The sequence below is a fragment of the Schistocerca gregaria genome, chromosome 2, assembly GCF_023897955.1.
Source record: "Schistocerca gregaria isolate iqSchGreg1 chromosome 2, iqSchGreg1.2, whole genome shotgun sequence".
NCBI classification, from domain to species: Eukaryota; Metazoa; Arthropoda; class Insecta; order Orthoptera; family Acrididae; genus Schistocerca; species Schistocerca gregaria.
Window position 1 is genome coordinate 862,836,372 of NC_064921.1, and position 16,593 is coordinate 862,852,964.

At 44.1% G+C, this 16,593-nt stretch overlaps 1 protein-coding gene across 1 annotated transcript in view; it reads left to right on the forward strand.

The window, feature by feature from the left end:
- The first annotated feature begins 1,117 nt into the window (after positions 1 to 1,117).
- LOC126336023 (uncharacterized) overlaps positions 1,118 to 16,593 on the forward strand; it is a 38,458-nt gene continuing 22,982 nt past the window's right edge. Inside the window, exon 1 of the mRNA XM_049999503.1 lies at positions 1,118 to 1,227. Coding sequence (XP_049855460.1) covers positions 1,118 to 1,227 — 110 coding nt within the window. The remainder of the gene's footprint in view (positions 1,228 to 16,593) is intronic.

The window sequence follows — 16,593 nt, forward strand, 5'->3', positions numbered from 1 at the left end:
TTTGCAACCACGACACCATGCAGCGCGATAGAGACGGGCCAAAACAACATGCCGAATGGACCGCTCAGCATTGGCATCACGTTCTCTTCACCGATGAGTGTCGCATCTGCCTTCAGCCAGACAATCGTCGGAGACGGCGATTGGAGGCAACCCAGTCAGGCTGAACGCCTTGGCTTAGAAACACCGTCCAGCGAGTGTAGCAAGGCGGAGGTCCCCTGCTGTTTCGCGGTAGCGTCATTTGGGGCCGACGAACGCCGCTGGTGGTCATGGAATGTGGCGTAACGGCTGTACGATACGTGAATGCCATCCTCCGACCGATAGTACAACCATATCGGCAGCATATTGGCGAAGCATTCGTCTTCATGGACGACAATTTGCGCCCCCCATAGAGCACATCTTGTGAATGACTTCCTTCAGGATAACAATAACGCTCCACTAGAGTGGTCGGCATGTTCCTAAGACGTGAACCCTTTCGAACGTTCCTGGAATAGACTGAAAAGGGCTGTTTATGGACGACGTGAGCCAACGACCACTCTGAGGGATCTACGCCGAATCGCCGTTGAGGAGTGGGACAATCTGGACCAACAGTGCCTTGATGAACTTGTGGATAGTATGCCACGATGAACACAGGCATGCATCAATGCTGAAGGATATATTACTGGTTATTAGAGGTCCCGGGTGTACAGAAATTTGGACCACCTCCACTGAAGGTCTCGCTGTATGGTGGTACAACATGCAGTGTGTGGTTTTCATGAGCAATTAGAATGGCGAAAATGATGTTTACATTGATCTCTATTCCAGTTATCTGTACCGGTTCCGGAACTCTCGGAACCAAGATGATGCAATTTGTTATGTGTTTAGTTATTGATAAAACTACGAAACTGAATTATGGCCGATACAGAAGAAATTCCCAGGAGTTTTTGTTTAAAAGACGGTGTAGCAATACATTACGCATCAGTGTATTGTTTGCTATGGATAGGTTCATAAGAATGTCATGCACTCATCTCGATGGTGTGATACGCAGACCAACATCTATACGTTGACACAAAAACTGAAACTTTTAAAAGCTCTACTGAAAAATCACCAAAACTCTTAAACAACTTACTGAAATGCAAGCATGGACAAGGAGGAGGAGGAGGAAGAGAGGGAAGGAGATGGTGTCAAAACAGTAACTGCAAAGTACAATGAAACTGAAGAAAAACTAGAAGCTATAAAAAAACTCCTTCTGTGAGTATTGAGGAAAGAAATGCACAGGAAGAAAGCACTAGAACGATTCTATGGTTAATCAGTAGAGTGAAGGTAAATGTTGATGAGACTGAGCGAATTTTATACATACGAAAAGAAAACCCTGTACATTAACATGCATGTGCAAATAAGTTGTGCACCATCTTGAAGCTGGTTTAGTAAGCAGCAGTATTGTTAGCAAAATGAAAAAGTCATCAGCATGGAAGGCTATTCGTAGTAAGTTATGAATTCTAAAATTAGGGGAGTTGGAGCGAGATTATTCCCTTTGAGGCGTTTAGGCCAGTAAGTGAAATTCTTAAATTGGTCTCAGACACGAGGAATGGAGGCAGAAGAAGAAGAAGAAGAAGAGGAGGAGGAGGGGGAGGATATGGACGAACATAAAGGAGAAAGAAAAATGTGAATATTATTAGACGTGAATTATAAATTGAACATGGTGTGGGCAAAGGTATCGACCTCCAGCATAACAGAATAACAATCGACCGTTGGAGCACATACTCTATGACACCCTAACAAAAAGCCGGCCGCGGTGGTCTAGCGGTTCTAGGCGCTCTGTCCGGAACCGCGCGACTGCTACGGTCGCAGGTTCGAATCCCGCCTCGGGCATGGATGTGTGTGATGTCCTTAGGTTAGTTAGGGTTAAGTAGTTCTGCGTTCTAGGGGACTGATAACCACAGATGTTATGTCCCATAGTGCTCAGAGCCATTTGAACCATTGAACCAACAAAAACATAGAACGGTTACAGCTGCTCAGATTATTGTTTGCCGTGGGGAATAGCGCTCACGAGAACGACATCGTATCAGTCATTTCAGAGCTTCAAGAAAGATGCATTATTGAATCATTATGGACATGGTCATCAAAGAGCTCCATAAACCAGCACAAAAACAAAAAGAACATCAATATGCAAGCGTGTTATTACACGTGGTTTGGATGATTTGCGGCAGGCAGACGTGGATATGAGTCAATATTCAAGAGCAAACAAAGGTTTCAAGTATATATTTATGGCTATACATACATATTACAAATTAGCATGCGTTGAACAATTGCTGACGACAGGGACGAATAACCGCCCAGGCAAACTTCAAACTGACCATGGGAGTAAACTCTACAGTTGGTATTTTAGGGTAGTAGTAGATTGGTATACAATACACCACTCCTCGACATTACCCACATAAAAGCAAGTATTATGGAATATTTGAATAGAGCAAATAAAAAACTGTAAATGTGACATGAAGCCACGCAGGAAGAATGCGATCATACTGCAAATTAATATGAGTGCTGTAAAATTGCTGAATTGGTAGCTAAATGAACTGCCACTGGATGAAAAACCAATGCCTTTACTTGATGCGTTTCGGGAGATACCCATCATCAGATAGTCTGTAAACCAAAATAAAACTCACAGGGAGTATGCATAAAGACACGTTGTAACTTATACAGTTGTCATGGCAGACTAATTTCAAAACTACATCATGTAGACAATTTACGCCACCAGAGGGCGGTGAAGCCTACATAGGTGGTGCTGCACATCGGCGAAAACAGGATGATTAATTTTAATTTATTTACATAAAAATTGTTGAATATAATCCATAACTTTCAGAAAGGTATAGAAAGCAAGAAAGTTAAATAACATGCCACAAAAAAATTTTACATTGACGTCAAATGTCAATAATAAAGCATTAATTTAAAATAATATGCGTAAGGTATAGAAACCAATTACACAAAATCAAAATTATGCAAAATGCTGTATTGACAAAAAGTGTGAACCATACTGTTTAGCGATATACAATAAAATGTATGAAATTCCAAAGTTGTTCATTTTTTTAAGTAAAGGAAAAGGCTGTCATGGCATATGACACGAGTACAAGCTCTCACAGGATCAGGTAATGGAACTAGTACCATTGAAAGATACCAAAATAAACCAGGGGAGAGGTGCAACACGCAAAATAATGCAACAAAGCTCCAGGAATACAAAGCACCAAGGAGGGCGTAACGATACTTTGTAAATGCTTAAAAGTAAACAGTACAAAATATAATGATAAGTAAACAAAAAATATCTGACATTTAAAGGGTATCTGGAACTCAGTTCCTCCAGAAAACACATCAAATGCGGTATGTACAGAAAGCCTACATCCGTATAATGACACATAAAAATGTTACACACCTTCTAATAAGAGATTTAAATCCCACCCCCACAGGTTAAGGTGAGGGAGATCGTACAAATAATAGGCGCTGTGACGAAGAACAGTCGTTATGAAATGCATGAAATACATTCACAGTTGTGAAGATGAACAACCATCCGTTGTATAATGGAATGATAACAATGAAAATTTGTTCTCCACCGGGACTTGAACCCGGATTTCCCGTTTATTGCGGGTGGCCGGCTTACCTTTTTTCTTATTTTTTGCTCCAGGACTTATTTTACGGACTGGTCACCTTTTTTTCTTTCGTTTGTGGGAAATGGAGTGTCTACTTCAGGCTGGTGGAGACGTTGTGGGCAGGGGTCGAACCCAGAGACCTGGCCACGATGCCTCCCCCTTCCCATGGCTGAAGGCCCCTCTGGTTTTACTTTCATTCATTTTTTATCTTTTTTCAGTTTATTTATTTTGTTCTTCTACTACAAAATTGCATATACTATTTAATACAAATTGTTTCTGTTAGCAGGAAAGCACTTTAAACAAATTAAAGAACATAAATCATCTTAACATGAAATAAATCTATTGTCACCCACATGTACTACGACCGTCCAACTTCCAGCACACAGGTGACTCTTATTTTTACCCATATTTGCTACGGTCCTCCAGCTTCCAACACACAGGCGAACGCTAAACATCCAACAACCACACGGTCAAAGGAAATCAAATTAATGATGAAAAACAATACAGCATGCTCTTCCACGCCCGCTTCTCATCTGGGTATAAAGTTCATTTGGCAGTAAGTTGATAATTATTTCACCTCATGTCAAGGTGAATTACGGGGTGTCGCCTTTTACGCGGTACACGCCAACTGTAAGGGGGTTTATGAAGACACTGTGCAAATAGTTTGCGAACAGTTGTTGATAGCGAGGAGTGTGCTCAAGTCTGCTTTGGTTACCTTGGAGATATTGTCCGTAGTCAAAAACCATCTTCTCATCATCGCAGAATAAGTAATAAATGGACATGCCTTTAAATCATGTTATAGAATGAGTCTTCACGATCGGGAAGTAACTATCCTCTGGGCTCAGGAAGAGCTGTGGGTCAATATTGTGAGGTGGAGCATGCAGGTAACAGGTGAGGATCTTCTGTACGAGCATCAATACGTCAAACGCTGTTCTGCACGTCAGATGGTGTTCGTCAGTGTCCAGGAGGTGGCAAGGCGGAGAGAGGGGTGAATCCATCAGCCCAATAGCGTGTAACCTGTCAAGTATTTTTCAGTTGACCACATGGTACCACGTTGCTCGTCTCCGTGTATGGAGGAAGCGTTTGGTTGTTGGACTGCTCTCCAGGCCACAGGCTGTAGTGTTCCTAGGCACCCCATATCTGACGAGTAGGCAGGATACAACAGTGTGGGTAGGTGTTTACTCTCAATTACATGGCAAGGGATGTATATCAGCCTCTCGGCTACAGAGTTCTGGTGGTGGGTAGATCAGGATGCACATAGCTATAGTCAAGTATGAATGCCGAGATGTTCAAATGGCTCTGAGCCCTGTGGGACCCATATGCTGTGGTCATCAGTCCCCTAGAACTTAGAACTACTTAAACGTAACTAACCTAAGGACATCACACACATCCACGCCCGAGGCAGGATTCGAACCTGCGACCGTAGCAGTCGCACGGTTCCGGACTGCGCGCCTAGAACCGCGAGACCACCTCGGCCGGCTGCCGAGATGTGGAAAAGAGGGGGAGCAATGTGCGCAATCGTAACAGGTGGTGGTATGAATGTTGGCGTGCTTGAAGTTAATTAGGCCACAGCAACTCGAATGTGGCAGGGAGTGGAGAGAGCTACCAAATTCCTACTTTCACCAGTGGCCTTTTGCATGTTGGACTCTCCTTCTTGCGTCGTCTGCCCCGTTGAAAGGGTTAGTGGCAGGACCTTCTTTATGCGCACAGGCAGTAACTGGGCAAAGATCGACCTCTGTAAGGATTGTGTATTGAAATGAGTAGTCCATCACCGAAAATAAGTGCACCCTTATCTAGCGCATCCTCAATGTAGTCCTGCGTAATCGCCGCTAAAAGCGACGATGTTGCTGAGTGGTCGAGGATGCAGGACACCTGCTGCAAATGTCGTTATCCTTCCTCTCCTCTATACTCTCCTCCTAGTAAAAACGTCGATAATGGTCTGCAAAGGCTTCCACAATGGTTGCCTGGGTGGTTAATGTTCGACCAACCAGCGAAGTGAGGTCCGTAATTAGCCATTTTCGGCGTCGACGGCTATCGAGAACGATGTCGTGCATAGGTGAGTTTTTGCCTCTTTCTCGGCCTTGACGCCGCGACCGCACGACGACCCCTTCCAATTTTCTCCATTTAACGGGAAATATGTTGGCTTTAATTAGGCGGCTTACCCTCTGTCCCTCTGGTGAGGGCAGTTGGGATGCGAGGTCGTGAAGAATCGTGCAATAAAAGCCCAAAGCATGACGATGCCATGCGGTCATGTACTTTGGATATTGAATCAGCATCTGCTGGAACGCTGGTTTTGCATATTCTGACCACCATGTCAACATCGAAACGTATCGTGGAAGACTTGTTTTTGCATTCCGCCAACGCGATGCCGATAACCTGACAGCATTCTGGGTCCTGCAGGTGTGCCACAGTTCTCTTCCACCTACCACGGCTGCGCCATACACGCTATTTGTGGATGGTGACCATGCATAGGAAGGTACTATGGTCTGAGAATGCAAGTGGCCACCATCCGACGCCGAACCCTCCTGACACAAGATCACGCGAGACACAGATATGATCAAGACGACTGGCCGAGTGACTAGCAAGAAATGTGTGTCCAGAGTAGCCACCTTACACTCTGTCCCAAGTATCGAGGGGATGCAGGTGTCGCACCAGTATCTGAAATTCTCACAAATCGTAAAGTGCGAGACCTGACCCTTGGAGTGGAGCCTACACTTAAAATAGCCGCAGAAGATATACTGATCGTAGTGACCAAGAAAGAGGGGCGAGTGGGGAATGGAGGGGGGGGGGGGGGGGTGATTTCCTCTGAGTAGAACTGCGACCTTTCGTGGCGTTTGTCGGTTCCCGATGGAGCATACACGTTAATAATACGTGTAACTAGTGCCGTGATCGCCAGCCCCAGGCTGTGGGAAGGAAAATCACATCAATGGGAATACCGTTATCCACTAGTATCGCCGTCAGCTGCCGGCCTGATCACCCTGTATCATATATGTCGCATAACCATAGAAGCCGGGGAGGGACACGAAACGCGCTCTTACTGACTGTAATTGTGGCGATAGGGTAAGCTTTCCGTCGAACTGCAGGTGCCGAGTAATTCATTAGATCGGAAATGTCTATTGAGTGTCGAGCTGCGTAATCGGCACTGGCCATCCCAATACCTCAGCCGGAACCATTCCTCAAGTTACGGTGCCATTGGGCCAGTCCCTGTCGGTGTAACTTGTATGGCGTCATCGTCATCGTCCTCCGCCCACGCCGTTGAAAGCAGAGCAAGACCATCTACCATGGTCTCCCCAGGGCACGGGATGGGTGCCTGCAGTCTAGGAGGAGTGGAGGTATTTGTACGGCAGCACAAATCTCGCCTATCGATGTCTGATCGTTCAGCTGTGGGTATGTACGAAACTTCCTCAATCCCATTCTGTGCTCCCACGCTGAAGCCGGCGCGGTTTCCTCTCTGGGAACATCATCTTGGCAGGAGAAGTCCTCGTTCTCCAGCGGCTGGTCCTCAGTCTGTTCTCAAATTGCTCTGCACCTCTGCTTACGGCGCTTTCTTCTGTGCCCTTCCGTTTCAAACGAAGGTAGCGAATCACGACGCTCCTGCACAAAGACCGCAGGTGGCACCATCAACAAGTCAATTACCATTTTACTGTTATGGACATTGTCATCAGATGATGCGACAGTCGCTGTCGAAGTGGAGTCCGCAACGCGTAGAACGGGCGTTTCATCTTCCCGCTGAGTCAGAGTATGCTTTGTTGGGTCATCAGGGAGTGTCAGATGCCGCCATGAAGCGGTAGCAGTCGTGAGAGAGGCAATGTAAGTGGGGGCAGCCACGGCGGCGCCATGTCGGCAGGCGGTGGGTGCGTGATCCGGCGATGGACGCACCTGGATCGGAAGTGGCCCTCCTTCCTACATCCGGAACAGGTTCTTGGTTGTCCGTCGTAAATGACAATGTCACGGCAGTCGCTGATATAGAGATACGAACGGACATGTTTTTCAAGTTCAGTTTAGACCTGCATGTTCAAAGGAACAGACACTGCGCCGACTGCAGCCGTTTTTGAAATACATGAAATGTACTTGCAGTTGCGAAATGGACAACCATCAGCTGTATAATGGAAAGTCGCTTGCCCAGTCTCGCCGGATAAATACGATATTGTATATTCCAAAGGAACATTGCATCGTAATTCGGAATGGCACAGGTATTGTAATACTGTATTTATCTGCAGACATAGGGAAAGCGATTTTCAAGTAAAATTTTTCTCCTGTATGGGAATATACATCATGGATGTACGAGTACAGGTTGTAGACACATGGTTGAGAAGTATGTAAATACTGGTCTGGCCTTGAGTCGTGCTCGGATGGCCTAATGATAACGCGACCGCTGGCGACACGTAGGAAATCCGGGTTTGAATGCCAGTCTGGCACAACTTCTCATTTCCATCACTGCATTTTCGTCACTGCAATTTTGTCATTGCATTATACAGCTGATGGTTGACCAAATTTTCAGTTGCCAATAAATTTCAAGTACATGTTAATGTCATAGAATTACTCAAGAGCCAACGCTAGAGATTATACGTGACAATCTACCAAGTTACATTTTAACCTTGAATGTTCCACACACACTTGTCCCAGAGGCGTTGGTGGAGTATCAGTTACGTCGCGACCTCGCATCTTGGTCTCGTGTGTATCCTGCTCCACTGCTAACATCCCTGCGGTTTGGTAGCTCTTGAATGATTAGAGATAGGACGCTCTTATTCAGAGGGCATGTACATTAGTATGTTCTGCAGAAATGATTAGCTTTTGAACCATGTTCAGGGTAAACATCGGTGTCGTGGCACAACACCACCTACCGGTAAAATGTAGATGCGGCTCTCATTGTCGCTATAGCCCGAAGGTAATGGATCAGTGTGACCTGAGCAGACGGGCTGGATATCTCGCAGATGTAAGAACGAAACGTATCCTCAGGTGAGTGAGTTTGAAACAGGGCACGTTTTTGGCATGAGGGAATGTGATTCATCCGTCTGGGAAACTGCTGCTCGTGCAAGACGAAGAGCTCTGGCAGTGCAACGGGGGTGAGTAAAATGGATCACGGAAGGCCGTAACACACAATGAGATGGGTCAGGTTGCACTAACCGGACAGCCCCCCCCTCCTAGGAAGATCAACACCTCATCCGAATGGCATCGCAGGACCGATATGCATCCTCCGGCTCTAGAGCAACAGTGGAACAGTGTAACTCATCGCACACTATCAGGTGTAACAGTCCTTTGCCGTATGTTACGGCATGGGTTACGTGCTCGTAGGCCACTTCTCCGCCTACCTTTGACGAATGTGCAGACACTTGCTAGACGGCAATGGTGTATCGAACGACGTCACTGGGGACACAAATGGCATCAGACAGAGTTTTTGGACAAATTCAGGGTCTGTTTGTTTGAAAATGGTAGACGCGTTTTGGTTTGCCGCAGATAAGGGGAGTTGCACAATGGCTGCATTCGCGCAAGACATACAGCGCCAACTTAAGGCCTCATGGCTTGGGGTTGCTTATTGGGTACACATCACAGTTGGTGCGTGACCAGGGCACTGTGACCAATGTGACCTACGTGAATGACATCCTGCGACCTTGGAATATGGTGACACGACGGGTCCAGTGCTGTGATCCAATGTCAACCACTGCAGATGAACTTTGGAACAGGGTGAATACAGCAAGGGCGCCATTCGCGCCTTATATATCCATCACGCATGGAACAAGTTATCAGGGCCCATGGCACACCCTGTACCTACGAGACAACAGGGCACATGCTGAGAGGAGGTGACTAAAATGCTGATTACGTCCGCAGAACATATTAATGTACAGTCGTGGACAAAACGAGCGAGACCCCTCGCCTTTTCGTTATGCTGATCCGCACACATTTAATGTCTGCTACACAGCATAACATGCAAGGCGACGAAGTGCTAGCAACATACTACGCACATGAGTGTAATTGAAAAAACATCCGAATTTTTTCAAACTGTTTTCAATCATGTGTAGGACTATATTAATGCTGATTACTGAGTTAAACACAACAAGTAAATGTAAGATATAAATGAAAGAAGAAACGCTAATCAGTATGAACTGTACTAACAAAAATGAATTTCAGCTTATCTATATAACATAACTGTTTTAGTAAGAACAGGTACCCAAAATCGATACAAATTAGAAAAATGTTATGCGCATTCCACCGCGAAACGGTCTGTGTCAATGTTCAGACCAGTCATACTGGATTATCGTTGCTGACATTCCATGAAAGTGTGCAAATTTAGCAATGCGTGAAAATTCATAACGAAATTCAGTTAAAAATCATTCAGTATCAACTGTCTCATGCAGGAAGATACTGAAAACGCACCTAGAGGACAGAGAGCTTGTGCGTAAGCGCCTCCAAGTTTTCCTTACTAAATGTGAAACAGTTGCGGCGAGAGATCAACTTCTTCGATTACCGTGACGCAGATCTCTGAAGGCAGAGGGAAACTGGAGAACTACGCGCACAGTGATCCGTTGTGAAACAGAAACTGTGAGAGGGAAAAGCCAGAGCTTCCACGTAGTGTCGAATGTGATGCTTCCTTCAGAGCGGATGCTATTTATTAAAAGAAAAAATTAAAAGTGCGTACGGCATTATTGGCAGAGAAATCACATGTGGGGTGTTCGATCGTCGTTTTACTTGGCGCCACTTCGGCGATTTGGGCGTCGATGATGAGCAAAAGACACAGGCGCACTTACACACACAAGCACACACACACACATAGTCCCGAGCCGAAAAATCCTCAACCTTTCCTTGGCCTCGTAATCCAGAGCTATGCTAACCACGTGACCACGAACTGCTTACACAGTGAAGGAGAACTCACGTTACAGGAAGATCATTCTCCTGTGCATAACTTCACATTCGTTCACCACTAGCTGTCCAAACAACGGCATCAACGCTATGGACTGCCCGCCACAGCCTGTTGATACGAATAAAGAGAAACATAGATGCAAGGAAGTCAGATGTGAACATACTATGCGTAACAGAAGAAATGCTTCAGTTGATCGACGAAAAAACGAAGTACAAAAATGTTCAGGGAAATTCAGGAATACAGAAATACAAGCAACTTACGAATAAAATAAATTCAAATTGCACAGAAGCTAAGGCGAAACAGCTGATGGAAAACGTGAAGTCAAGGGCGGTAACATTAAAGAGTGCTGTGGGAATTCCATTGTTCAATGCAGAGGAGAGAATCGATAAGCAGCAAGAGTGCATTGAAGGCTTCTATGAGGAAGAAGACTTTTACGATGACGTAATGGAACAAGATACAGGAGTCGACAGGCAAAATATACGGGATCCAGTATTAGAATCACAATTTAAAAGAGCTTTCGATGACTTAAGACCAAACAGACAGAAGCGATAGATACGATTCCATTAGAATTCCTGAAATCACTGGTGGTAGTGACAACAAAACGACTATTCAAACTGGTGTGTAGATACTATGAGACTGACGATAGACCATCAGACTTTCGGAAAAACGTCATCCACACAATACCGAAGACAGCAGCTCATGGATCCAATCTGCTGACAAGAATAATATACAGAAGAACGGAAAACACAGATCTGTCAGATGACAATAAGCTCCGCTTTAGGAAAGGTAGTCACCAGAGAGGCAGTTCTAACGTTAAGTTTGATAATGGAAGCAAGACTCAAGAAATATCAAGATACGTTCATAGGATTTGTAGAGTTTGGAAAAGCGTCAGAGAATGTAAAGTGGTACAAGAAAGACGAAAGTAATGAGAAGTAGCAGAAATAAGAACAGCGAGTAACTTAATAACAGAACTGGGGATCACGAAGTAAACGAAGTTAAGGAATTCTGCTACAAAGGCTGGAGGACATAAAAATCAGACTATCACTGGTAAATAGGATTCCTAGCCTAGAAAATTCTACTAGTATCGAACATAAGAATTAATTTTAAGGAGATATTTCCGAGAATGTACGTTTGGAGAACAGCATTGTATGGTAGTGAAACATGGATCGTAGGAAAACCGGAATAGAGACCATCGAAGCATTTGAGATGTGATACTACAGAAGAATGTTGAAAATTAGGTGAACTGATATGGTAATGAATCAGGAGGTCCTCCGAGAAATCGTCGAGGTAATGAACAAATGGAAAACACTGACCAGGAGAAGAGACAGGACGACAAGACATCTGCTAAGACGTCAGGGAACAGCTTCCATGATACTAGAGGGAGCTGTTGACGGTAAAATCCGTAGATGAAACAGAGGTCGGAATACATCCAACAAATAATTGTGGACGTAGGTTGCAAGTGCTACTCTGTGATTAAAAGGTTGGCATAGGAGAGAAATTCGTTTCGGGCTGTATCAAACCAGTCACAAGACTGATGACTTGAAAAAAAAAATCATTTTAGAATATTTGAGCTGAGGTAGCATGAAAGCTGTCAGATAACCGTCCACGAAACCAACCAGCTACATCTGACGCCCTCCGACACTGTGCTCTTGAAACCTGGTAGAAAGTTTCCTCTTCTGGCAATTACGTGCGATTCCTCACAGATTCCATGCCAAGACGCATGAGTAAATTTAGAAACAATGGGCGATTCTGGACAAGATATGAGAGAACTAAACCAGAGACTATAAAATATGAATTAGTTTCCTCTAAGTTCCCTTTTTAACTGACATGAATAATTTAAATATTGTTCTTCAGTTTCTCCCGGAGCCGCGTGGGATTAGCCGAGAGGTCTGGGGCGCTGCAGTCATGGGCTGTGCGGCTGGTTCCGGCGGATGTTCGAGTCCTCCCTCGGGCATGGGTGTGTGTGTTCGTCATTAGGATAATTTAGGTTAAGGTAGTGTGTAAGCTTGGGGACTAACGACCTTGGCAGTTAAGTCCCATAAGATTTCATACACATTTGAATATTTTTTCTCCCGGCGCATTTGTTCATAGAACAGTCCAAGGTTGTAACGCTGGTTCGTAGTGTACAAGGGAAAAATATTCCGGCGGTAAGCATCTTTTAAATATGTTTTTAAACACAACATTTCTCTTTCAGTCGCTCTCTGCGTACATACGTAAAAAGTACTAAATTATGAGGGGCTTTTTAAGGCTATTTTTTGTTGTTTCAAATTCATCTCTCTCTTACCTCAATTGTTCCCTCCTGTATTCTCCCAAAAAAAAGTAACAGATTTCTTTTAATATTTATTCACCTTTAATATCACTTCCCATGTCTTACACTTAACGAGCTATGTGCTGAGATTGGTAGGCAAGCTGGATGCCTCCGTTTGTATACAGCTGTTAATCATAGAAACCCACTTTCGTCGGCTCTTCTGGACTCGATGTGCTGATTTCCCGTGAGGTCATGAGAACGTTTCTGATGTTTGCGGTGAGAGAGTTACTTGAGGTTTGTTCAGAAAGCTTCACGTTGTGGAGTAACACTTTTAGGGGCATAGCACGCTAGACTAGCATATATGATATCCACGGAGAGTGCTCAATCGCATTTCTGATATGAAAAGACTAAAAGAATACGTTCTGTCTCTGTGTGTGCGTGTTAGTTTCATCACCAGTATCTGACATCCGAGGGCGAGTGTTGTAGTTTAGCGCAGAAGCGCTTGACTTGATGGTACGTGCTTCAGATAAGAAGAAGTTTTGTTCTACAAAGTACTAGAAGTCTGAAACGGAAATTTCCGAACGTCCTGTAAAACATGTGAGGATCGATAGAAGTTAATATCAAACTGTCAGGCGATAGCTTAGAAGGAACTTCACTGGCTGTGAGCTATTACTTCACAAATGTGTCCCACGCTCAATTACATAAACCTTTTATTGCCATTTCCCTCTCTTTGTGTCATAAGCGTAGAGCAAACCGAGCAGTTTATTCATAAGAACTTTTTCTCTCTTCTGAACATAGCATCAGCGATGATTGTTTTGTAATCGTCGTGGGTAGAAGTTATTTTGCGTTCTTCTGAGTATTATAGACTGTATGACAATTTTACTTTGGAATATCATATTTCTGTCATCGTATTGTGTTACTTTCTACACTTCCTGTTCAATTTCTGTGTACCTTTGCATTGTGCTTTTTCGGTAATCTTGATAGTTGCACTTTGTTTCTTTGCACATTTCGCTTGTATGATATGAAGCTTTACATTACTCGTAGCCTACGGAATTTCTTTTTGGATGTTCGCGTTCTGCAAGCAAAACTCTGTGTTTGTCTTCTAATTTGCATTCCTCTGTTTTGAGGGTAGTGCCAATGACAGTGTTCTCCAGAAATATCTTTCGTACGTCCATAAAGATCAACTGTTTAAGTAAGCATAATGTTTACATTACAAGCATGGTAGAAGCTCCAAGAATGTTAATCACATTTGGTGAATGAGATTTTAAGTTTTCAGTGCGCTTAGAAAGAAAAACAATAGTGGCTGTGAGAGCAATTCATTTATGATTTTCAGGCTGCAGTCAGTGCATCTGAATGTTATTAGTATCTATGCTTTAGCCCATAAGACTAGTCACAGAAATGAAAGTAAGTGTCATTGCTTAATACTGTTCATCTTTCGGCTCTGAGTCAACTCGGCAATGTACCTTTAAGAAACGAGCTACAGTCTGCATTTCCATGTGTGCTCAGAGAAACCGTTCGCAGTGTAAACGTATTATTCGTGTGGCTACCAAACTGTCAACATCACATAATATGTTAGGAAACTTTGTGATCAACTTACTTCCTGGAAAGGCACAGATTTATTCTGGTAAATTCACTTGAATTTTCATGCAGCTGTATTAAACAATCTGAGTGATTTTCATGTAAGATGCGGAATTGGTTCATCAGATTTATGGTTTTCAGTCGGGGAAGAAAGTTCCACAGAGAAATGAAACTACTCTCGTCTTTTGCGTCGCAGATCTCTATGTCAACTATAATTATGGCATTGATAGAGTTTGAAACATTATTCTGCTTTCAGTAGTCGTGCGGCTAGGACGTGTGTTTACATCCCTTCCCCAGAGCTTCACGGTCACAAGGTTGTTTACTTCGTGTTAGTCTTCGCCATTGCTTACAGTTTCGACATAAAATGGCGCAGCAGTACCGACAGTATACCACCAACATTGGCTTCAGTCCGCAGCTGTAGTCTCGCGACTGCGTTCTCGTTTCCCGAGCCCGGGGTCCAGGGTTCGATTCCCAGAGTGGTCAGGGATTTTTCTCCTGCCCGAGATGATTGGGTGTTTGTGTTGTCCACGTCATTTCATCATCATTCATGAAAGTGACAAGAATGGACTGAGCAAATGTTGGAAAATTATACCGCGCAGCTGAGCATCCCACAAACCAAACATCATTATCAAATGGCTCTGAGCACTATGGGACTTAACATCTGAGGTCATCAGTCCCCTAGAACTTAGAATTACTTAAACCTAACTAACCTAAGGACATCACACACATCCATGCCCGAGGCAGGATTCGAAGCTGCGACCGCAACGGTCTCGCGGTTCCAAGATGTAGCACCATGAACCGCTTAGCCAACTCGGTCGGCATCATTATCAACATCGGCTTTGGTTCAAATGGCTCTGAACACTATGGGACTCAACTGCTGTGGTCATTAGTCCGCTAGAACTTAGAACTACTTAAACCTAACTAACCTAAGGACATCACACACATCCATGCCCGAGGCAGGATTCGAACCTGCGACCGTAGTAGTCGCACGGTTCCGGACTGCGCGCCTAGAACCGCGAGACCACCGCGCCCGGCGAACATCGGCTTTAATAATGAATTTGCATGACGGAGGGCGTATGAAGTGAAACAATTTATACGAGAAGAAAATAGAATTGAACCACCACATATGATTGAAATCCACTTCCCCAATATAAGCAGAGTGGTCTACGGTCTACGTCAAAAACACCAACGATAAGGTGTGTGACAATTTTTTTCTTTTTTTTTTTTTGGGTCGTCAGTCTTCTGACTGGTTTGATGTGGCCCACCACGAATTCCTCTCCTGTGACAACCTCTTCATCTCATAGTGGCACTTTCAACCAGAATCCTCAATATTTGCTGGATTTATTCCAATCTCTGTCCTCCTCTACAGTTCTTGCCATCTACAGCTCTCTCTACTACTATGGAAGTCATTCCGTCTGTCTTAACAGGTTTCCAATCATCCTGTCCATTCTTCTTGTCAGTATTCTCCACATATTCCTGTCCTCTCCGATTCTGCGCAGAACCTCAATTCTTACAGTATCAGTCCACCTAAATTTCAACATTCGTCTGTAGCACCACATCTCAAATCCTTCGATTCTCTCCTGTGTGCGGCTGGTCCCGTCTGAGGTTCGAGCCCTCCCTCGGGCATGGGTGTGTGTGTTTGTCCTTAGGATAATTTAGATTAAGTACTGTGTAAGCTTATGGACTGATGACCTTAGTGGTTAAGTCCCATAAGATTTCACACACATTTGAACATTTGATTCTCTTATGTTCAGATTTTCCCACAGTACGTGTTTCACTACTATACAATGCTGCACTCCAGACTTACACTCTCCGAAATTTCTTCCTTAAATTAAGGCCTATGTTTCATACTAGCAGACTTCTTTTGGCCAGGAATGCCCTTTTTGCCAGTGCTAGTCTGCTTTTGATGTCCTCCTTGCCTAGGTAGCAGAATTCATCAACTTCATCTCCTTCGTGACCATCAGTCCTGATGTTAAGTTTCTCGCTGTTCTTATGTCTGCTACTTCTCATTACCTTCGTCTTTCTTTGATTTACTCTCAATCCATATAATGTACTCTTTAGATTGTTCATTCTATTATGTAATTCTCCTTCACTTTCACTCAGGGTAGCAATGTCATTAGTGAATCGTATCATTGACATCCTTTTACCTCTAATTTTAATACCACTCCTGAACCTTTCTTTTATTTCCATCACTGCTTCTTCGAAGTACAGACTTAACAGTAGGGGCGAAAGACTACATCCCTGTCTTACAACCTTTTTAATCCGAGTACTTCGTTCTTTCTTATCAGGGG